Source organism: Thunnus maccoyii, chromosome 18 (genome assembly GCF_910596095.1).
Source record: "Thunnus maccoyii chromosome 18, fThuMac1.1, whole genome shotgun sequence".
In the NCBI taxonomy this organism is placed as follows: domain Eukaryota; kingdom Metazoa; phylum Chordata; class Actinopteri; order Scombriformes; family Scombridae; genus Thunnus; species Thunnus maccoyii.
Window position 1 is genome coordinate 216,048 of NC_056550.1, and position 25,195 is coordinate 241,242.

The 25,195-nt window shown below is 39.3% G+C and overlaps 1 protein-coding gene and 1 long non-coding RNA gene across 6 annotated transcripts in view; one reads left to right on the forward strand and one right to left on the reverse strand.

Moving 5' to 3' along the window:
- Positions 1-7,303: 7,303 nt before the first annotated feature.
- The window catches only part of bcl2l12 (BCL2 like 12), a 35,399-nt gene continuing 17,507 nt past the window's right edge, over positions 7,304-25,195 (forward strand). The window contains exons 1-4 of one of the 4 annotated variants that reach the window (XM_042392912.1): positions 7,304-7,530; positions 11,214-11,301; positions 16,029-16,209; positions 19,389-19,593. In XM_042392912.1, coding sequence (XP_042248846.1) covers positions 7,522-7,530; positions 11,214-11,301; positions 16,029-16,209; positions 19,389-19,593 — 483 coding nt within the window. In that variant the 5' untranslated portion in view covers positions 7,304-7,521. Of the gene's footprint in view, positions 7,531-10,518; positions 11,302-11,770; positions 12,268-16,028; positions 16,210-19,388; positions 19,594-25,195 lie in introns of those variants that run through there. The other 3 variants (XM_042392913.1, XM_042392909.1, XM_042392914.1) reach the window with 3 other exon arrangements.
- Positions 9,308-10,588, reverse strand: LOC121884225. 2 transcript variants are annotated; one of them, XR_006092317.1, is made up of 3 exons: positions 10,497-10,588; positions 10,255-10,401; positions 9,308-10,098 (listed from the first exon to the last, which is right to left on the reverse strand). It is a non-coding gene; the product is annotated as an uncharacterized LOC121884225 (long non-coding RNA). The 2 variants fall into 2 exon arrangements; XR_006092316.1 differs by having other exon boundaries at positions 10,255-10,404.

A 25,195-nucleotide genomic window follows, 5' to 3' on the forward strand; every position in this document is an offset into this window, starting at 1 on the left:
TTGAGTGTAGTGCATTAATCTGTCTTATTCTGCTTTATTTCAAGGCACTGAGAATGTTTTTTTTCACTAGTTTTAACACAATAAGATATTTTTAGCCTTCAAGACCCAATGATTGTGGAGTTTTTTTTGCAGTGTAAACTTGGTGTGCTGCCAGTCTTCCTTCGTGCCTTTCTTGGTCTGGTCACTCCCAATCCTTGTACCAGTGTCTTGATACCACAGAGACGCTGGACAGGTTTGGGGGGGCTGTGCCAAGGACTGTGGTGTTATGTGCTTGATCATCTCCTGTTGATTTTGTGTAGAGTGTAAGTGGAAGAAAGCAATGTTAGCAAGAATGGAAGTTGTTAAATCCCCACCTGAACATGTAATTAAGCAAATACTGACATTAACCTACCATACAAATAAAGGAGGAGAAAACTCCAGTCACTGTCCCTCTTTCATGGTTGATGTATCTCTTACTATCACACTATAATGGTAAAGTGTGAAACTGCATAAATAATTTAACTATTGCAATTGATGCAGAAAGCATATTTGGGATGTCATCAACAAATTCTGTTAGGGCAGAATATGTAGACCTTTCCAAAAAATTATCTCACATCCTAAGATGTTTCAATAGTGATAAAAACAAGTATAAGTAACATGAAATGTCAGAGAAAAAAAAATCAGGTGTAAGAATGTCCTAATATTTTTGAATTACGTATCAAGACATTACGTATCCCTCCTATCTACGGTGTGTTAAGGTTTCCCTCCTTTTTAAGTGTTTTCTACAAACTGAAAATAGTCTAGTTGTCTAGAAAATAGTCTGTTTGATTGCCTATGCTCAAAGAATAAATTCATTATATCATTTCACCTGAAGATGGAGTGCCTTAGTTTTTTTCCATGGTTGTCTGCACCACTTAAGAACAAACACTCAGAAAGACTTCCTGGATTTTTTTAAATTTTTTTTTTACTGAAAATAGTCTATTCATGTTGGACCTCATCATTCATATTGACACCTTTATAGGATAAGTGATATTAAGTGATATATAAGTGTTTTTTAATATCAACAAATCCCATGAAAGCCCCAAATCTAACAAGTACTGTTTGTGTATAAGCATGTGTTTAGAATGAATATGAGAACTGGAATTCACAGGGTTACCTGAATATACAGGGTCACAATATCAAATTCAATAAAAGCTGTAGGTAAGTTAAAGCTACCTTTGCACAGGTCATGTCAGGGTTAGAGTTGGACCATATATCTCCAAAGTTACAAAACATATATTTGGAAATAAAAGACACTATAGTTTAGTCTGGTTTTCCTGGATTGAGTCCAATACTGATACTGTCTGTAAAATGGTCAAGTAGTAGTTGTTATTTCTAAGAAAGACAAATTCTTTCTTGGTGTGCAATGTCTTTTTGTCTTTTTCAAGTGTGTTATTGACTCTGTTTTACTTCCTGTATCTCTTTGTTTGAGTAAATAAAAACAGACTGGCAAAGCATGGCTGGTGCAGCAAGCTCAGCTTTATGATATAAAGACTCCTGATTACCCCTTCCATAAAGAGTCTGACTGGCTCCCTTCAGGACTCTCTTTATTCCTGTACCTATTGGTAGGCTGTAATGTCATACATAGACATAAACGTGCACTTTGTTTTACCTTGTACCGAACTCTATAATTTGTTGATGTTTGCTTTATTTTGTGATCCACAAACCATGTTTCCTTCATGATAATAATAAAGCTGAACTCTCAATGCATAAAATTCTGTGGGTTCAAGACAGAAAGCTCTGTGTATGCAGAAAGATGAACATGTGTACTCTTTGAATCACAATTATAAAGCTGTGCGTATGCATGGCTCTGTTTTATATATCTCAGTCAATAGGAAACTGTGTGCACAGGAAGGATTTCTATTGTACAGCCAAAAATTAATGTAAACATGCCCTTTGATTATAAAAAAAGATTCGTAATCCACTTTATTTTTCATCTCAGTGGATTATTCTTCTAGAACTTAAACAATTTACAGGCATAAGCTAATTGATCTTAATCAGCCCCAAATCATTCCCTCCAGATGGATCAGCATTACCACAAATTTTTGACATCAAAACAATATTGAGGGTAAAATCATACTGTCAGTCTAGAAAAATGAAGTCCATTGAATACCTCTGGGTCAATAAGAGTAGCCTGTAATCAGCATTCATATTCTGTTATTTTTAGTGTTCTTATGCATATTACATAACATTACTTTTGCACTACCCGCACTCCCACTTCTACCTCAAGTTTTTTTGCACTATAACTTGCATATTACTTTTATTTTGCACATATGTAAAAACTTGAGCGTATATAATGTATATGTAACTGTACATTCCTTGTACATATAATGTACTTTTTCATTTCTTCTTTAGTGCTATTTTTATGTACTTTTTTTCTATTTTATTGCCAAATTGTTCTTTATTCTATTCTAATTTAACATATTTCAATATTTGTAAATACATTGTCTGTGTATATAGAGTGGAGGGGGCTACAACTGAAATTCACTGTGCAATCCTGCATTGTACAATGACAATCAAAATGAACGTTGAACTTTGACCGCCTGATAGCCATTGCCACAGTTTATCAGACCTACAGAAAAGTCATATAAGTCTAGAGGGACATCAAGTGGAACATGCTACGTACTACACCAGCCCTCTGGCAAATCCCATAGTAGCAATGAGTAAATGACCCTCCCCGAAGCAACAAATATTTTTCCTTGAGCCTCTGTGAGTGACTGCTGGAAAATGCATGACCCTCCCTCCACCGTAAATAACCATATTTTGTTATATTCACACCAAAGGTAGGTAGTACTGAAGAAAATAAAAACCAAAGGCTCACCTTTTCCAACCATTATGTTTAATAGTGAACTGTGACTCTTAAACATTGGTTTTCTGACCCCCCTCCCCTCGGCGGGAAAAAAGCAAACTACCAGCCCAACATACTATGTCCTCTCCTAAAGTACCGCAAAAGTTACCTACAAAGATAAGAGACTAACTTAGTCTAGCCAATGTAACAAAAAAACAGCATGGAGAGAGTGATCCGTCCAGAGTTATCATCAAAACAAACAGCTAATTTCTTAGCCAAAATGCAAATCCTCCTTATAAATAATCGCATCATCACACAATCTGCGTGTGCACTTCAGATCATGCATAATTGCGATTCAACAAAATTTAATAAGCCTACACATCACACACCACAGCGCACGCACAGCCGAGATTAGCCATATGACCGTTTTCCCAAATACACCGTAACATACACAACAGTTGTTGCAGTAGTGGCCAGCATACCGTACCGTTTGATGATTGAATTAGTTAAAGTTAACTTACTTGAAAACGAAATCCTGGAGTTGAAAAAAGCCTTGGTTTTCTGCACCAAATTAGCTCTGGTGTAGGTTGTCTTTGACGATTAACTCCAATTTTTCATTAAAAGTTAATCTTGAAAAAGGCATGATTAATTCTCACTAGCCATGGTTACTCCCGACTTGTTTATCTGTTTTTCCCTCTAGCATGTAATTGGGTCTGCTCCATTTCAATGTGCTGGTGCACTGCACAGCTAACCTGCTCTGGAGCAGAGGCCTGTACCACGAAGCAGGATTTGGGGTTAGCAAGGTAACTTGCGGTTTAACTCTGGGTTTTCAGTGCTATGACGCTGGTTCACTTCTTACTGGGTTCATCACCTTGGTAACTTATGCTGAACAGCTAACCTGGGGCCTGTTTCAGAAAGCAGGTTCAGCAAACTCTGAGTCTAACCCTGAACTCTGAGTTGATGAACCTCAAAATGGGAAACTCAGACTTTTCGGTTTCAGAACAGCTGATCAGAGTAAGTTCAGTCAACTCTGAGTATGTTCACTTTGAGTTAAGCTCGTGTGTGATGAATAAAAAAAGCCATCATCAGTGGTTCTCTGATACAACAAGTCACTATGGCAACAGGTTAATAGAAGGCAGAGCCTCCATTTTAATCCAGTTGATGTAGAGATATGAATGCATGTGTACACGGACGTTGCACATCTCTTTTAAAAAAAGAGCCTATGTCAAGGCAGGAAAAGTGTCAATAAGTTAATACAATAAAGTTTTATTCAGTGTTGTCCATTAATTCATCATTTACCAGCCTTACATTTCCTTAATGATGATAAAGTGGAATCTGACTGTGTATCAGTACATTACATTTTAAATATATTTGTTCAGCTTTAACCTGACGGATACCACACAGGAAGCAGAAACTGAAGATGAAAAATATAGTTAAATATTTAAAACATATATAGATCAAAGACAGAGACATGATTGTAAGCTCTCAGTATGATCCAGTAATAATGTGTTTGGTGATTTGTACTTGAAAAGGCGTTGAGGTTAAAATACAGCATATTTTAAATTTTTAGACATCTATTTGTATCTCAGCTCAACAGCATTCAGTGACTTTATTTCTGCTACTTCACTAAATGAAGCACATTTAAACACTCACTGAAATGCTGTTGAAACACGTTAAGGTTATGCTCCCTATTTAAAAATCTCACTTTCAAACTACATTCTACAGCTGCACCACAATCCTGCTCACTAAGCATATTAACATATAATCTCCATTATTATAGGAACAATGTTCCATCAGTGCGACCAATCACATCATGAGTGATAGAGATAATTATTGATTGATCCCACGTGTCTAAAGCTTCATACATATATTTCAAATTTAAACTGAGATTACACATTATGTGCAATAAAGATTTCAGCACAGGAGCTGCTCTAACAAACTAACAGCTGTCTTGTGCACAGAGTCATGGTGTTATAACAGAAGGACATGCAGAGGTTTTATTCTGAGCTGAGGCTGAATTCATGCTGTGTAATATCTGAATGTGAGAGAAAAAAAAACGCTGTTAAAAGAAGTAACTGATGCACATAAAAGGGGTAGCTTTAGAAAGTCCTGAGTAACTAAACTAATATCCAACCAGGATTTAGATTCTGACAGATAGTAAACCTCCACTAATGAATGCACTTTGATACGGACTGATTGAATGAGGAAATGAAACAGCGTGCCTGGCTCTGTAAGAGGCAGGAGACAGAGTTACTGTGATAACTGACCCCATGTTTAAGTTAGCGCTCTTTCTGAAACTGCTTTCTGAAACAGGCCCCTGCTCTAGAGCAGGTTAACTTCAGAAGATCGGATCACAACCTGTCAACACTCTGACCACTGACCAATCAGATCAGTGGAAAAAAAAAAAAGAGTCATCATTTCTACAAGATCCCGACATGGACAAAAGTCCTGAGTTTACAATAAAGTAACAAGTAAAAAAGAGCAATATATATTTCTATAGGTCAGTGGAAACATTTTATTGTTAAAGGCTTTCTATTTCCACTCTGGTTTTACAACAGAGCTTCTAACATATGGAGGGATCGTTTATGACACTAATCACATAATGATGACTTTAGCTGCATTTTAATAATATAAAATTTACTTTATCCCCATAGTGACAGCTGACAGTTTGGATGATTTTACACTCTGATCCCATCACTGCAGCTCAGAATAACATGAGAAAACTGTGTGATGATAACTGGAAATGAAAACAAAATAGTCTTTTATCAGAAAAATAATCCACACACTGTTAATTGGCTCCCATGATTATAAATGCAACATTTGGGTCAGATAGACGTCATCAGTCATTAACTACTTTTCCACTCTTTGCTTTAGTAGCAGAAACAGTCTGACATTACTTTTAAGTTTCTTTTTTTATGTGACATATTCAGAATGGTTTCTTCATCATCCAACTAAATAGCAAAAAATACTCTCTCTGTACTTGTCATATTTAATCATTCCTACATGTATTTTAAGCCGTAGCCTACTGTTAATATGTGGAAATTATTGCTAGTGTTTCTACATCTTCTCATTCTGTTGTATGATTACAGGCTCGTTTACATTTCAAGTGTTTTCTGCAGGTACTTGGTATCAATGTTTCATCTCATCTCATAGTAGTACTGGTTATTTGGATGGCCAATGGCATTCAGTGAAGCCAGATAACGAAAAGATATCCCGGGTATGTTGAACTTGCTTCGTAGTACAGGCCTCAGATAACCAGTACTACGAAGCTGGCTGTCAACTAGCTCAGTCAACTTGGGGTTTTCCTATCCAGCTACGAGCACATTCACATGAAAGAGGCAGGGCTGTTAGTAATGAGTGACATCATCAGAACCATGAATCAAGTACTTGAGATAGGATCAGGATCAAATCTAACAAGATGTAACTATTTCTGTGACTTCCTGTATATTTTTTGAAGGCCATGTTGGTCTATCTGCTGACTTGCAGTATCTACACAACACACCCACTTTACTACATGACACACCCACACCCTTAGTTAGGTTAAGGCATGAGGAGGGGGTTGGTTAGGGTTAGGGATTGGGGGGATGTCATGTAGCACGCTGTTACAGTGACAAAATCAGGGGCGTGTGTCATGTAGTAAAGCAGGCGTGTCACATAGTAAAGTGGGTGTGTCATGTAGGTCTGCAAGACCGCAGATAGACCCTTCTCTTGAACACGGCTGTAAACTGTCTGACTTGCTGCTGCCATTTGATCTTGTTCACTTTCCAGGCAAGGTGCAGTTCATCCCCAACAAGCCTAATGGTGTGGACCCATTCACAACACAAGGACCTTGTCATAAATAGCGAGAACAAAGCCCACCCATTTAGAGGAAAGATATGGTTATGATTGGTCAATTTTACTGTCACTTGAAATTACTCAGCCCTCTGTAAAATTATAGCTTGACCACCAGTCACAGAGCTGAAAGCAGCATTTTCTTTGCAACTGTGAAGGGGCAAAATTCTGATGTCTGACTGACAAAAGGGGCCTCTTTTATTTAACCCTTCCAACATAAACTGAATAGATCTGAAGGGTTAATTTCCTCAGAAACTGAGTCCCGTCACCATACAGCGGTAAAACATGTATTTTTTGAAAAGAAAAAACCCATTTAAAATAAATACAAAATACAACCATTTGAAGTTGTAAATCCTTCTCCTAAGCCAAAATAAAAAAACATAAGTCCCTCCCCAGTGCTTAAAAATTAATCCCCTGCTTTGCAATCTGGCAAAGAGTGGAGTGCAGGACCGGGGTTTAAATACTGCAGGTTTCTGATGAGTGGATGAGCAGCAGGTATGCTGTGAGCTAGATGAGCAGCAGGTGTGCAGGTGAGCTGGATCGCCACGCCCCCAGGCTGAGACACACACAAACAGAGACAGAGACCAACAGGGGGCAAACAAGAAACACGAGGGAGGGGAAAATTGTGGGAGACAATAGGAATGAGGGAGAGATCCTGCCTAGCCATAATACCCCCCTCTGATGGGAGCCTCCAGGTGACCCACCAGATTTCTCAGGGTGAGCACGGGGAAAGTCCCTGACCATCCAACCATTCAGATTGAAGGACCAGGGCACCCATGACCTCTCCTCTGGGCCATATCCCTCCCAGTTGATGAAATGTTGAAATCCCCTGACATGACGGTGTACATCCAGAGGCTCTGACTGTGAAAGCAGGATGGCCATCAATGACTTGGGTAAGAGGTGGGGGGTTGGAAGGAGGGCATAGAGGGCTGGAAGAAACTGGTTTAATCTGGGAAACATGGAATGTGGGATGTATTCTCATTGTGCTGGGTAGTATTAACTGCTGAGGGATTCACAGTGCTGTTGGAGTATTAATACTTTATCATTGAATTACCTCGTTACTGGGGGCACAACCTCCTTTTTGGTTAGGATTTGTTAGTGCCAGGAGGGAGCACTAACCCTTGTTCAATTTAATCAATTTAATCAGTCTCATAATCATAAGTTCTTGTACCAAACAGTGACCTCTGTTCACTGCAGCTCAAAGAAACAACCAAACACTTTTAGGATAAATGAAGACATTTATTCATAGCTAAATGTCTTGAGGATACATTATAAAGCATAAGATAATATACAGAAAATAACAAATAAAAAGAAAGTTAAATAAATAAATAAATAAGGTCTAGGAATGATAAAATAATAAAGAATTCAGCAAGAGTGGCTTGAAGTGCGTGACTCAAGGCTTAACGTGTTGCACCGATGAATGCTAAGGGGAAAGCTAATTCAACTTCTCTAAATAAATTCATTTAATTTTAACATTGATCGATCACGAAGCCATGCTATGCCTTACTGTTGGGGGGATGTGTCGTGGTGGTGTCATCTTGGCAGGTCCAGCGTTGTTGGTGCAGTATCTCCAGTGGTGTTGCTGTGAAAGAGCCCGGGTCAGCTGTTGGCTGTGGCGCATCTCAGTAGATGCAGAGGCGTTAAATGCCGGAAACGAATCAGGCAGTGTCAGGTTGCTCAGAATAGGCCGGCTTCACTTCTGGTTTGCAGTATTGCTCTCAGAGAGCAGTAGATTATGATTATGATTATGATTGTGGTTATGATTATGATTCTTCTTCCTCCTCTTCCTCTTCCTCTTCTTCTTCAAGAGTTTAAGTTGGGGATTCAGCTTTGTTTGGCTTGTAGTAACCTATGGTAGTAACTAACCTATGGTAGTAACTTAAATTGAGTGTCGAATAAAGTTTAGTCTGACTACGCTCAAATCTTCAGCGGTGTCTACTTCAAAATAAAATACTGTACGTGTTTACTTCAAAATTAAATTACTATACGTGGAAATACGAGACTTAATGTTACTAATGAAGCAAAACAAATTAACTTGTTGCAATAAAAGATTAAATGCAGATATATTTGGTTGAAAAACAAATAAAAGACGTCAAAATGAATTTTCTCAAGTTCATGGAGGCCAGCTCAAAGAGGAATCTCTTTGAGGCTATTTTTAGGATAAAACGGGAGGAGTTTGGATGTGTTCTAAGGCTTTTCGCGCCGACTTATTGATGAATATTCAATTTCTTTGTTCTAGGGGCTTTAGGTGTGGCTGGTGTCAGCCTGCGCCTCCTGAAGTAAAGGAATTTGGGGAAATCTAATTCTGAGTTTTTACATGCAAAAACTCACACTTCAAGTCTCTGTTGCCTTTTATTTCACGTTAAAGCTGTAAACACATTCTTTTCATAATGTCCAAGCATTCATTATAGTTCTGATTAATAACGGTCCTGTCAGCTTGTATCATATTTGTAAAACCATTCAAGAAACAGTTAAGCAGTTTACATGATTCATGATAAGTCAGTTCTTCTAATAACAAACATTAACCTTCATATTAACACTTCACGATGTTTAAGCATACAACCTGCATTGTTCAACTTTCTCAAACTATTTACACATCTCAAATCATCTACTAAAATAAAATGTAATACAATAGTGAAAGGAAATAAAGTTAGGCAACACTTATGTGATTAGATTACTTTCAGAGAAATATTTAAATATAAATTGAACATAACTTTTACTTCATAATATAAAAGCATTCAATGTGACTATTTGACAATAAAAGAGCGAACAATAAAAGAAAACTTTAAACTCAAATCCTTCAAAGATATAATGATATCTTTACAGTCCTATTACTACTACAGAACTTCATTCTTTCAACACAACTACTTGTCTCATTTAACTATTAAAATATGATTGTCTTTGAGGTTAATAGATCATAAGTTAAACACTTGGGTGATTTTAAAATACAAATACACGGTTATCAAACATTCATTAACTCTTCACATAAGGGAATTTAACTCTTGTCAATAGAGGGTAGTTACTAGTATTGTTACTTGTAGTATAAATGGTTAATAAAATCTAAGTCTTACATCTCGTTAGTAGATAGTCATACACCTATGAAAGTTATAGCATTCTTCTTGTATTTACATGACAAATAACATGATATAGGTTGCATAATGATTAGACAAGGCTTCACAAAGTCCTCAGGAATGTGGGTTAGTTTTATGGCTTTGGTGATAAGAGTCTGTGCTCCATCTAAGGTGGGAGTTTTTTTCTCTGGTCCAAGTGGCCTTTAGGGTCAATTCGTGCTTTTAGTTTGTGTCATAATTCAACTTATCGAAATGGCTTCTTGAAAGGTCTTTCTGAGTCTGTTGAGCATCACTGATCAACCCCACTTAGAGGGTTACAAAGGTCAGTTCTGCAGGCCGAGGGTCTGCTCTTACCAACTTAGGAATCCAGGGAGTCCGTCTCTTGTTTTCCTTAAGAATCAAAGATTAGTTAACAGAATTAAAGAGCAAGTGGTTGTCCTCCTACAGTGCTCTCCACAACAAACAGTCCAATAAAGTGAGGTGAGAGTTTCTTGGAATCTGTCTTAAGTGTGAGTGTCTTCTTAGAGGAAAGCCAAACTTTCTGACCTGGTTGATATGTTGGTGCAGGAGTCCGGTGATGGTCGGCAATATGCTTGTTTGCGTTGGCTGATCGAAGCAGAGCAGGGCAAGTCTCTTTCCACAGCTTACAGCAACGGTGGAGGTGCGTCTGGACAGAAGGGATGGCAATGTCTTCTTCTTGGGAAGGAAACAGAGGAGACAAATAACCCAGAGAGGACTCAAAAGGAGACAGACCTGTAGCTGCACTAATGAGGGAATTGTGGGCATACTCAATCCAGGCTAAATGGGAGCTCCAGGAGGTGGGGTTAGTGGCAGTGACACATCATAGAGTGGCTTCCAGGTCCCGGTTTGCTCTCTCCGCTTGACCATTAGTCTGTGGATGAAAACCAGAGGATAAATGGAAAGTGTCTCCCAGGGTTAGGCAAAATGCTTTCCAGACATGAGAAATGAACTGTGGATCTCTGTCTGAGACTGTTGTCCAATGGGATACCATGGAGAACACATGATTAACCAGCAGGTCAGCAGTTTCTTTGCCTGTGGGAAGCTTGGGAAGGGCCGTGAAGAGGACTGCCTTGGAAAAACGATCAACAGTCGTAAGAATCAGAGTGTTACCTTGTGAAGGAGGCAACCCAGTTACAAAGTCGAGAGCTTTGTGGGACCAGGGATGACCAGGAATTGGGAGTGGATGTAGTAGATCAGCGGGAGGGTGATGAGAGACTTTACCTTGAGCACAGATGGAGCAAGCAGTGACATACTCACAGGAGTGAGCTCCCATGATGGGCCACCAAAAGTGTCTTTTAAAGGGGACTCTGGGTGCGGTCAATACCAGGATGGCAGGTGAACTGGGAAGTGTGTGCCCATTGCAGAACCTGAGAGTGGACAGAATCAGGAACAAAGAGTTGGTTAGGAGGTCCGTTAGTTCTCTGGTTAGGAGGGCTTCTCTCACCACTGATTCAATCTCCCAAGTCACTGCTGTCACAACACAGGTCGGATGCAGGATGGTGTCTGGAGTGGATGGAATTTCCTCAGATGTGTGCTGCCAGAAAAGAGCATCTGGCTTGATGTTACTGGATGGTAAGTAAGAGTGTCAGTTTCTGGTTCAGGATTTGTTGGGCTTGCCTAAAACTGCTGCACCATGATGTAGAGGGGTGACTAGCATGACAAATCCCAACAATTTAACATAACAATGATTTGTCATGGATCGCTTGTTAATTACTTATTTAAGATACATTTTTACTGAAATATGTCCACACTTACCTACAAAATAGCTGCCGAATTAAACAGTGGCTCCTAGAAATATCCATGTTGCTTGTCTTACACCTACAAACAATGCCTATTTTAAATTGTATATATTTTTAAAGGAGTTCAGCATGAGCATTGTTAAGTTCAGAGGCTCAGACTGTTCAGTTGGGGGTGTGGTTTCAGTGCCTTCAGCGGACATGCCCCTAGTATTTCAGAACTCAGAATATTGCTTGTTTTTTCATAATTTCGAAACTTAATTTTATATACTTGGCGATTTTTTTTAATCAGTCAAATTCGGCTGAGTGGTTAATAACACATTTTTTATGTGGTGTGAAAAACTCAGAACACATATTTATTATTGCTTTACACAGACTTTAAGGAGATTTTTGACACATATCTTGTGTCCGTTTTCAAGCAGTAAATAATTTGGTTTGTTAATTATGAATTTGCCATATTCATAAAAGCTTGTTTTGTAAAATTTATCTGCCTTAATATAAAGGCTATATATTCTTTTAATATTTAGGCCTATGCATATGAAAAAGGATGATACTTAAAATATGGATTTCTTCTCTTAACACTCCTGGTAGATTTTTTTACTGTATGCAGTGAAATGTTACATCTTATGTTCCCAATCACAGAGAGAAATCAGATAAACTGGTTAAAATACCAACACAGAGCTACAGAGGCTCCTCCCTTCCCGTGCTGTTACGAGTTACACACACACACACACACACACACACAGGCGGAAATGAAGATAGCACAAATCTCAGTCCGACAACACTGCACATACAAACAGAGGTAGGAAACGAAGAAATGTTTCATTGAAGTTTTCTTCCGTCTGTCGTTCTTATACATCCCGTAAAAGTTACTGAGATGTTTTAGTGAACTTAATATTACGTGACTCCGTGAAGGTGGAAAAGTTTTGTCCCAACGTTACATGAGTCATTCTGGAGGACTGTAGCCTTCGTTTACATTTTTAATACAAGTAAATTCATTATTTACTGTACAACGTTCTGGTGAAAAGGAAATCGGTTGCAGGTGGTGGTGAAAAATCTTGCAGTCACGTTAGCGTTTCCTGGTGGCTGTGGAGGCTGAGTTTCAGCGGAGCTTTCCTCCCGCCCTGTCCGGTGTTCCCAGGGGTTCAGGGGGTTCCCAACCTCTTTTTTCTTCTTTTTAAATGTTCTTTACACCTCATTGGCTCAGACATGATCTCTGCCTGTTAACGCCCTGAGCCAGGACATTAATACAAAAAGAGAGAGCGGGCAGGCATAAAAATTAAACAGAAACCAAAACTTTGTTTAGTCTGTATTTGGTACTTGGTGGTTGCTTAATTAAACATACAGCCAGACCTTCTGCAACATTAAACACACACACACACACACACACACACACACACACACACACACACACACATACACACACATACATACATACATACATATATATGTAAACCAAATAAATACAGAATAAAATCAATAAACCTTAATTTTCTAATCTGTGGCTAAAACTGTGTTGCAGTGGAGCACATCTTAGGTCTACATGATCCTAGCAAATCAAACCATAGCTTAATAATACACTTGGTGGTTAATATCAAATAAATCAAATAAATTCCTCAGATGGACCAATAACTCTTCAGATTACTCACGACTCAACACAAAACTCAAAAATTCATAAGAAAGAGAGAGACTCAAAAATACACTGGAAGCTGGTAGAGTTCAATGTGAATAGGTTTACTGTGCATATAAAAAGATACAGAGCAAACCGAGACCTTTTTGTCCCGGGACAAAAGAAACAACCTAATGCAAAATCATGAAACCTCATATTATATACTTTTCACAACTCCTCCTTTTGTGGGGCTTAGTTTCTAGTCTCCACCTCATTTCTAATTAAATTCAGCCACCTGGTCATTATTTCTGAGATTCATACGTGACCTTTACGCTTTGGTGATAATACAAGTGTGATTTATCTTAGCAATAACATCTTCCACCTTTTCTCACACTAAAAATGGACTTAACGGCCTTTAATCATTTCACACAGAAAACCAAATTGCTATATCACATATTAGCCTTATTGCTAAATCCCTTGGGAACTGTCTCTTACTGGCATAATGCTATCTTTGCACTCTCACTGGCATATTCGTCATGGGAAGGCAGTTTTCCACCACAGTACGCTGTTCAGTGGGCATAGGACATCCGGTAGGGTCTGATAGCTGAGCTGCTGCTAACATTTGCTCAGCTTGTTTCTCTGATAACTTAAATCCAGATGTTCAGCAGGTTTTTACCATGAACAGAATTATGTGCAGAGGTCTCCTCCTCTCCAGAACAGACCCGGTGATGAAAATAGGTGAAAAACTGAATAAAACAGTTTCACTTAAAAATCAGTGTTTCTCTGATGCTGGTCCGCTGGCACTGGACATCCGGTAGGGGCTGTTAGCTAAGCTGCTGCTAACGTTTGCTCAGCTTATTTCTCTGATAACTGAAGATCCAGATGTTAAGCAGGTTTCTACTGGGAGCAGAATTATCTGCAGAGGTCTCCTCCTCTCCAAAAACAAACATATATGGGGATTAAAACCATAAAAATACTGAATAAATCTATTTCACGAAAAAAATCAATATTTCTCCAACAATGTTCGGCAAGCACCGGACTTCTGGGAGGGGCTGCTAGCCAGGCTGCTGCTAATATTTGCTCAGTTTGTTTCTCTGATAACCTAAAATCCAGATGTCCAATGACTAAAATCCTTCATCTGGTTAAAAGATATAGTTAAAAAATGACCAAGATCTAAAAAGTTAATCATAAAATGTGGCTTAAAATTGAATAAAAGTCAGTTTATAACAGTTTCTGTTGAACAACGACAACGCCGACATATTATCTTGTATGTGTATACTCTTTGATAGACGCCAGTGTGGCAAACAGCCACAACGCCAACAAATTATCTTGCAGGTGTATGATCTTTGGTAGACGCAATTGTAGTGGATAAACACAATGATGACGCATGCATCTTGTGCATGTATACTCTTTGGTAGAGGGGTATGAGACCATTGACAGGTGACCAAATGAAATGGACTGTTGCCTTGATTAAAATTAAAATTTCTTTGGGTTTGAAAATTGTTGGAAACATTTGGGATATTGTAAGTACAGAACTCGCAACAAAATATATGACATAGGTCTAGTTCTTTTTAGACATTTTAATTCAGAATAGTTACATATTATAGTTTTAACCAGATTCACCTCAAATTTGGTCAGAAAAACCTTAAGACACTGATGATGCTATATTGTGAAGCTTGTGAGTTTTCATTGAACACCGTTGCTATGGTGACAATATAATACTCCTAGCAGGTTAATCAGATCTCCCTAAAATTTGGTCAGTTAAGTTGTAAGACCTTGATGGTGCTAAATAGTCAGTCTTTTCAGTTTTTATCAAACGCTGTTGCCCTGGCAACGCATTATTTGCCATGAAACTGGAAGCTGTTTTTGAGGTACTAGCTGTGTTTGAAAACTTATGAAAGTTGGCGGGCACATCAGAATCTGTGAACATTGCAAGAATATATAGCGATTGCATTCATGTGTATTTAGCAGCCTCCATTGCAAAGCTTTTGAGTTGTTGGGAAAGTCTTGGCCGTGGCGAAGTGGAAAATTTGCATGTTTCGCCATAAAAAAGAAAGTTGTTGTAACTTGACTTTACATTGTCCAATCTGCCCCACATTTCACATAGGAGTCCAGGCCTGAAAACATCTATATGCTCATATTGAGTAATAGTCATAGCACCACCTACTGACAACAGGAAGTCAGTCTTATGTGACAAACATCATCCGATTTACATGAAATTTACATGGTGTGGTCTACACATGATATACAGTAATATGAAGTATAATGAGAGTGAATGAGAGAGTGTTTTCTAGTGGCACATAGTGGATACAGGAAGTGATAGTTGTATCCTACATGCAATGTCAAATATTTATGAAAATGTATAACCATGTCAGCTGCCCTCTGGTAAATGCTTTGCTGCATTATTTCACTTATGTAGTATTGCTTATGGGCAACAGGAAGTGAGGCCTAAATGACACATAGTTTATCAAATCTACACAATTTCCAATATGTCATGTTCAGCACCATGTACTGCACACAGGAAATAATATTTTGCCCATTCACACAGTGTCCAATAAGCTTAAAAATTCAGAGCCATGTCAACCGACCTCCAGTAATGATACAATGGCTGCCACTTCCTCTGATATGGATGAGGTGTGAGGGTCGAAGGCCCGCTCATCACTGTTTGTAGCTAAGTTATGTTATGTTATGTTTTAATTATTATTATTATTATTGTTATTATTATTATTATTATTATTATTATTATCATTGTTATTATTATGGTTATAATTATTATTTAATTATCTTTGTTTGGCTTGTTGTCCTTGTGTATCTTTCTGAATATTGTGTGCAAGAACATTGAGGTCCAACATCCTCATTATACTTCATGTCTTTTGAGGATGGCTCAAACTCAAATAACACAGGATAAGAAAATACATTTTTGTAAACTGCCTTTCTGTCTCACCTCATGTTAGTGATGTCAGAGTCTATGGGCCGTTGTTCCTCTGTCTCCTCCATCTCTTCCATCTCTCTGGTGGAGATCAAAGTTGAGACTCGTCTAGTCCTCCAAGCTTTCCTCCATCGAACCCTTTCCATCCCTCTGACAGAGAGGCCTGGCAGAGTAGGAGGTGGTTACAGGGATCACAGCGAGTACAGGTAATGTAACTCACTGCTCTGAAACTGTTGTATTCTGTTTGTGTTTGTTCTTTTTTGTGTCACTATTTTCAACAACACACTCATCTCCACTTTCCTCAGAATGGGTCCTGATTCGTTTAAGTAATCTCTTGGTCCACTTGTTCCACATTTTCATTTTTTTAACCTCTAACTTTTTGTATGCCACACAGACAGCAGAGTATTGCTCAATATTCTTACTGATGTTAAATTGCAGTAGTGAATAAAAGGAGAAAGGGGACAGCTTTGTCTACTTCCTCTGTGCAAAGGAGCAAAAGTCAAACATGTTTTTGCGTAAAGCAGGCACAGAACAAAAATAGAGAATGTTCAGCCATATAATGTGACAGCCAAATCCAAATCACTTGGCTGCAAATGTCATGCAACTCCACTGAATCAAAATCTTTCTCAGCATAACGTGAGATCCAACCGACTCCACTGGTTGCAAAACGAAGTCAGATTGTATGGAAGTCTATGTGAATATGACCCCATTTCTCACTTGATTTATTACCTCAGTAAACAGTTTCTTAACTTGAGGCATCAAAATGGCAGTCCACAAACCAATGGGTGACTTCTCGGTGACTACGTCCATATTCTTTCAAAGTCTAGGGGGGGAAGCGGAGTATGCGCAGTGTTGTTAACATTATGTCTCCAGCAGTGGAGAGCAGCCTCTCTGCTGCACTGTTACCTCCGGGGAAAGCCATCGCTTTACAAGATACTGAATGGATGTAGGGTTTTTGATGTGAAACTGACTGAGCACTGAGTTATTTCTGGGAATTGTTGGGTCTCTCTCTCTGTAAATTAAAGAGTATGGTCTAGACCTGCTCCATGTGAAAAGTGCCCTGAGATGACTTTTGTTGTGTTTTGGCGCCATATAAATAAAATTTAATTGAATTGAAAAAAAAAATTTCTTCACCTCAAAGTTGGTATTGGTTGTTTAATGCTGCATTGTGTTTTGGTCAGCTGGTCTCGTTTGTTACTGCTGATCTAACGTTAGTCTCGGAGTGATGGCATAGAAAGTCTTCACAATATACTTCACATTCGTCTCGCAAAGGTAATTCTTTTGGTCATTAAAGCAAAACATGCTTGCAACCGCTACCTTTTTTGAAGATGGATTATAAGATATCCCTAGCATGTGCGCTCTGTAGAAGGTCCGGGTGCTGCACTGCCCTTGCAGTTTAGTTCTGTCAACATCAAATGCAAATTTTCAACAAAGGTGGCGGCCAGCAATATGAAGGCAGCGCTTTTTGAGTTAGATAGGCAGGGAAAACCCTGATTATCCTTTAAAATACTTAAACTTTGCAGTCTGAGCCATCTTACATGTGTGGCGTATCACACTGCAGCACTTAATTTTTCTATTAATATATTTTGTTGAGGAAAAAGGAATAAAAAAAGATTTTGCTTAATTTTTTCTCATACATATTTTGATGTTGAAAAAAAGATTTCATTACTGTTTTGAATGTTCTACCTCAGATTTGTGAAATGTTCCGCTGTTTGGCAAGTGTTTGTCATGTTCTGACCACAAAGAATAGTTTAAAACCACAATTAACTGTCTGGTTTCTTCAACATTCACTCAGGAGCAAAAATCAGCCTTTAAACTTGAAAGAAATAATGATTTGACATATATTGTGATAATTATCAATATTGACTGAAATTAATTTTGAACTGAAATTGAAATTTTTTATTGTGATAACATTTTTGGCCATGTCACCCAGCCCTACAGTGCAGTATGTACAATGCAATGATCAAGGTCACACACAGATGGAGTGTCATTTAAATGAGTCAGTGCAAAGGGAGGTATTTGGGTGAAATTTTCACCCAATAGCACATTGTCCTACAATAGTAACCTTGTTTCAGGTGCAGTATCACTTCTTATCATCCTATTTTTGTGGCAGTGCAACAACCATCACAAGCAGCACTCAGACAGTTTGGTAATTTCCTGATCTTTCAATTTGCTTTGCCTCTATGTGGTATTTGGTGCACAGCACAGAGTGCTCCAACTGACTCCTATTCAAAAAAGCATACACTTCTCTCTAGATGTGCTAAGTCAATCATTTTTTCAAACAGTCATCATGATCTCAATGTCTAAATTAAAAATATAAGTGTGTTGGTGGTCATTTAGGAATGTTTGAGGAAAGATTTGAAGACTAATAGTAGCTTTTGCGTTGATTGACAGCTGTGATTGACAGTTGGCTCATCTGCTGCTCTCCCCGGCTCCAGGACTTGCACTGAGTCGAACTACTGTCACAATATTTCACTAAGTTTAATTTTACTTGATTATGATACCTGCCTTGTTAGCACATTTTAACTAAAGTAGCTAACATTAACATTAGATGGTGCCAACCATAAGCTGCAACTCTGGCTTCAAACTGGCTCCAATGAAAACCAATGGGCGATGTCACACCTAGCTACATCCATCTTTATATACAGTCTACGATTTCAGTTGGCATCAAAAAATAAAGTTTAATGTGGTTAAAGCAGGAATCTGCTGTTCACAGCTGCATTGCATTGCAAATGCTGTTGTATAGCATCAATTGATGTGAACATAAACAACATGAGATAGAGTAGAGAAAGTGTCAGATTGATTTGATCAAATGTCATCATTAAACTAATTAACTGTAAAACACACACACACACACACACTATGCTATACTTGACTATAATTAATAGCTCGAAGATTCTGTCACCAGTCAGGCTAAATACTTCATGGACCGTGGTTAAGTCAGTGGTCCTTGCAGAACAGGCAATTAGAATTGAGTTAAGTTTTTCACTGTGAATGTAAAAAGCCATCATGAAAGGAGTGCCAAATACACAATTCACCATGTCAACAGGTAAATAAAGGGCAGATCCTCCTATTTCACTGCAGTTGAGCTGGAAATGTCAATGCATACATATATGGACTATGAACATAAACATACATACCTTTTAAAGACAAAATGGGATTAAGTTAATCACATTTGTATTTTGTGACGCATATGAATGATTATTTCTTTGACTGTGCTTATACAGTAAGAAAAGTAATAGTAAATCAGAACTTGAGATCCATCAAGATGCATCAAGGATAATTTTGTCGCACCCTGAATTGTAATTGTGTTGAATCATGGGATCCCTATCCTATACCAGCCCTGTTGTTCACCATACTGTACTTTAATGCTTTCTTATGCTAGCTCCAACCTACAGCCAAATACAAAGGATGGTTGGGATCCTCAGGCTGAAGATGTCAGTTCAGCAGATGAGAAGAAGACTGGATTCAAGGACTTCATAAAGCAGCTACCCCGTCGTAACACCACACGCAGTCCTGCCAAAGACCCGAAAGGCTTGTTAGACAGGGACAGCAAGCCAAAGCTGTCACACCTCAGAGACCAAACAGAAGTAAGGAAGTGTTGTTTTTATTAGACACTATGCCCCAATAAATAGAGGCATTTCAGTGACATAGGAGCTGATGCTACAAATATGTCTCTTGAAAAAATTGACATTTTGTCCTGTGCTAGATTGTTGGCAGCATTCCAGATAGCTTTGGAGGGCAATTATGGCTGGCTAGTGCAAGCATTATCCCAGGTAGTTAGCATGTTTGTCTGTGCCACTGTTTGGTCTGTGGCACCAAAATGTCAACCTTTTTGGTTACGATTTTGGCTTCCAACGATCATGAAAACAAGATAATCGAGATAAAATGATTGTTGTTTATTATTGTCATTTCGCAATGATGCTCTCATTTTGTCTTGTGTTATAAATCCAGCACACCCCTTTCTTTTACAGCAGTGCGCTTTCACTTTTTGTATCAAATTGTTGCAGAAAAAGGTACCAGAGCAAAAAACTCTCACTTGAAAATAAAAAGGGAGTCAGAGGCCCAAGCAGCAAAGTGTTCTTTAATGCTGGCAAAAAAGGAGAGCAAGTAGCACTTTTACAAAGAACCAAATCGCTCCAAAGGTTTTTCTGTGGGGCATTGTTTTTATGCCCTTGGGTCGGCTTAGGTCACACCTTATCATCCACCCTCCCTAATTTTTGACCAGTTATTATGTATCTTTTATCTCCGTCACTCGTTGTTGGTCAAAACTCTTCAAAACAGGTTTTGAGCTGTTTGAGGATATGTACTGGCATATTCAATTCTACCTGATTATATCCAATTTTTTATATAAGTATTGGGAATCATTTTACACCATTATTGCCAAGTTGTCTTCTGGCCTTTTATTTTTTGTAAGTTATTCTAGTCATTTTACACCCTTATTTCTTGATCTCCTCCAGAGAGTATGTTTGAAAGGTGAAGACTTTAGCAGACTCAAGCAAAGTGACATGTAATACAAACATACTCAAATTTCTCCAGTGTATGATTATAATTCTTCTATCGTGCCTCTATACGTACAGTGTGATTAAATATGGTTCATGAGATTATAACTACACCAATACAAATTGTATCACACTAGCCCTTATTGCTTATAAACTTATAAAATCAATCTGCATAGCTTAATATTATCTTTAAGCACACCAATGACTTTTAATGAAAATACACCACACACTCTTCCCTAAACGCCTCCTACATGCGTTGAGAGTCTCTATCCACAGAACCGGCCATCTAACCTGCCTTCGCCAGGCTAACTGAAAGCTGAAATTTACTGAACCAAAATAGTTTGTGTGTTGGCTCCACGGGAAGAAATCAACAGTGTTTGTACTTATCAATTCATTGGTTTTATTTCCCCGCCCACTGTAGCCAGTGAATCTGCCTGTAGTGAAACCGGGAGTAACCTTAGCTGGGAGGCTACCTGGCTGTGCTTCCAATCATGCTGCGGCTAGCGCTCCATTAGCCTTTAAGGTAGCCCCGGCTCTCTGTTTGGATAGGTTAAAGTTGGAAGAAGCAGTGGGTCTGTCGGGCAGCTGAGTGAAGTGGAGTCTGCAGAGGAAGCCCTGGGATCGTCCAGGTGAAACAATCCACGGAAGAGCTGCTGTATTCGGCTGCACAGATAGGAAACACCTCGGCTGACAGGATGTACCATTCTGTTTGAAAAAACTTTTTCTTCCTCTTCTTTTTGGTTTATAACAGTGTTTGGCAACCAGCGTATTAGGTTCATTACCGCCACCCTCTGCTTCGGACTGTGGACCAAAGATTAAATCCTACACACTACTACCTGTCTGTCTAATAAACTAAAAGAAAACTACTGCTCCACCCACTTGGCAGGTTTCAGTGCCGCCGCTCCGCATACACAGAGTACGCAGAGCGCGTGGGGCCTCAAGTACCAGGCGGTGGCCCCCAAAATTAAGGTTGATAAAAATGTCATGATAATTATCACATTATTACATTTTAACACAAATTGAAAAAATATATAAATTAGTTATGAACAGGCCCGCTGTTGGTTTTTTCATAGTATGTACCCTATCACTCAATTCAGGCAAATTAGATGTTTTTATCAAATATACAAAAAGTGCCCCCCCCCGCCCCTTCCTCGAAATGGTACTACCTTCAAAGCCCTCATCTGTTCGCTTCGGAGTTTGCTTCGGTTCGCTTGTAGCCTACTACCTGCCTCTCGCCTGAAGTTTGCCATATTAGCCTGCTTTATCAAGCTGTTTTTGAATGAGGCCATAAGCAGAGCGACCATGGGGGCAGAGGGGGCGGCCGCCCCACGGCCCTCGCTCATGGATGTATAAAGAGAACTGGATACAGCGTCGGAGGCGGGGCCCCGTTCGTTCCTATGAAAGTTGCTCAGTGGCGCATGAAACCAAAAAAGTTCGACTTCCGCATATAAAATTACCCGGATCTTCCGGGATCATTGGGCCCATAGAGCAAGCGCACTAGTGGCTTTTGCCGGCCGAGCCGGCTACTTCCAGTTTAGCCCTCCAGCTAACTTGAATGGGGATAAAACAATTCAATTGTGCGGCTCATTTGGGCTTTCGAAATATGATCGGTCCGAATGAATCAAATTCTGACAGTGAGACGAGTCATTTCGCGGGGGTTCCGATGCTCAAAAAAATGTATCAGCTGATTTACGGACGTCTCTTTCACAATGTAAGTCTATGGAAAAAAGCCTTTTTGGGCCCAATAGTGTCACGTGACGTTGTAATTACATGGTTTGGCCGCTATGTCAAATTGGCCTCACAGCCCGGCGCTGTTCCAGGAGAAGTTAACTCTCTCAGCTTCTTCTATTCATTCTCTATGGTAGTTCTTATCACTATGGGTGTAATCCCCCCTCCCACCACAATGTGGGATGCAATGGCAGAGTGGCGCTGTCCGTATTTCTGCTCGTTAACTCTGTGGGAAGTGAAGACCGCAGAAGCAGCAATTCAAAGTTTATGACTAACCGCTGAAAACTTTATCCATAATATGAGATATTCGTGTCTTTTTATGTTTATGGTGAATGAAACTTGCCAGACAAAGTTTCAGCCTTGTGGATGAGGCCAAACTATCCAACCTCACTTTGCTGTGTGTTGAGCGGGACATAAACACTAATAAGGACTAAGTGGTGGGCAGGTTTGCCACCATGAAGGAGAGGAGGATGAAGTTTTAAAAGGGACCGTGAAATGTACAGAGTTAGTTAAACTGCTCTGATTATTTTGTTCCATGGAGGATGGAGAAATACACAAATGGACTAGCGTTACACTAAACTACAGCAGTCTAAGCAGGGACAACCGCTGGTGAGTGAAGCATCCAAAATTAGTCTTTATTAACTTAAAAGTTGGTTATGAAGACATCAGTCATAATGTTAGATTAATGTGTTATTGTTAACTCCATGCTTACCACATCTCAGCACCTGTCTCTGTCACTGCCTGTGGTGTTGTAGACTTTCCACTTTGTATTTGAATAGGCCTTGTAGTGTTGTAGACCACTGTGTCTATTTTATGTTCATGTTATTCCCGTGTTAGAAAGACATGGTACGGAGACAGAGCACCTGGCTTGTCTCTATCTATTGGTGGTGGTGCTGAACTGTTCGTCAGTCAGTGTATGTAGAGCATCACATGCTATCCTCAGTGCTGAAACATTTGAACACGGCTTGTTTTCTTTTTTGTTCTTCATAACAAGCTTGTCTCAAAGTCGCTTCACTGTATGTTTCCTGAGACATAGGCTTGCATAGCTCAATAACAATTTGTGATCATGAATAGGATATATCAGCTATTTTACAGTTGTGATTTTTAAAATGACTGTTTATAATTTATTTGTAAGAGACAACATGAATCTCTGAAAAAAAGCTGAAAAACGGAAAACTGGGCCCCCATGACCAATTATGCTTAGGGCCTCCAAATGGTTAGCAGCGGCCCTGGCAGGTTCATTAAAGTTTTAATGCTGAGCTCCTGAACTCTGGTCTTCCTGAGTTCTTCCTTCATATATTGTCTTTCTTTATCATACTTAGTACAAACTATGATTGCATGTGTAATAGTCTCCTCAGCCAGGTCGAAAAAAATGTGTGCATATATCGGTATCGGCATCGGCACTCGGCCACAATAAGTTGGAAATATTGGCATATCGGATATCAGCAAAAAATCCAATATCATGCATCCCTAGTACAGTACATTGTTTGAGTTAAACATTCTTGCTTAGCTGTACTATGCTTCACTGTGTTGCTAGGCTATGCCCAGTTGTTACCAGTCCATGACGGAAGAGATGCTTTGTGGCGTTCTGCTTTGTAGCCGGTGAATCCATGGGTGAGTCAGGCTGAGAGGGCTTTGGTTCTGAAGCTGAAAGATGCAGGTGTTGCTGGGGAGACAGCGCTCCAGTCGTGCAGAGGGCCCATGTCACTCCTTTGTGCAGAGTTAGTGGCAAGCTAACTCCGTTTTGCGGCTCCTGTACTTGTTAAACTAGCCAGCAGACTTGTGTGGTAGCTGCTAGCACAAGGAAACTTAGTTTCTGAGTCTTAGGCAGGCTCTCGCGTCTTCAACCATAAAGAAGACTGTGTGTGTCTGCTGTGAGCAGGCCACACAAGAGAGCTGAGAGCTGCTGCAGCAGCTGCTGGAGGTGTGAAAGAGCAAGCAGCTGCTCCTGCAGCTGAAGGAGAGAGAGAGCAAGGAGAAAAGGGAAAGATAAGAGGGGAATCTATAGTTTTGATAACCTGGATACATGGGTGGAGCATCACTCTGGGTGCGAACCCCCAGGGCTCAGGTTTCTTGGAGTCTTGAAACGTGGTAAACTGTGGTCCACATGTAGTCCCAACACTGTGCTGGTTCCATGATTTGAAGCCTGCCATGATGTTCCTTTTTTCGAAGGTAGTTCTGACAGCCTGGAGGTTGTTTTGGATCATTATCTCTGTGTGGGATGAACCCATGATCAGCTAGGTGTAGACCAGAGGGTACTGTATGGCTCTGCAGGATGCTGTGGTAGCCCTTTTGGTCCAGGGTGCCAGCCACTCTGTGCTAGTCACCAACTCTTGATCCAGCAAAATAGCCCAGGCCATCACACTTCCTCCTCCATATGTTTATACAGACAGAGGGTTTGTAAGTCATCAACAAATGTTGAGACACATGCAGGAATTGTTTGCATCAACTTTCAAGGCTTCAATTACCTCCACTGCTGCAGAAAAGACTTGATCCCAGAAAAAGGCCTTCTTTATAACTTTATTTTTTAGTTTTTGGTAACCTAAATTTATTAGTTCAAATGTATTTATTTTTAATAATAATAATAATAATGATAACTATTATTATTATTATTATTATTATTATTATTATTATTATTATTATTATTATTATTATTTAAACCTTTATGTAATATTGTAATCTCACTGAGATCAAGATCTTTTTGAGAGAGGGCTGAGTGCAACAGAGAGAAAGAAAACAAAGCATAGCCAGACAAACATAAGTACATTACTGCATCAGAAATAAACACAGATTCACTTCATAGACTCAAGGTTAAAAGAGTATGCTATGAATATGACATTAAAGAGTCAGTCCCTCCAGTTAACTGGGAAGAGATTAGTTTGCCACTTGGCAAATGTGCTTGTATTGCAGTAGTCAAAGCGGATCACACCTACATCAAATATCACCACACCTTGAGTGTTGA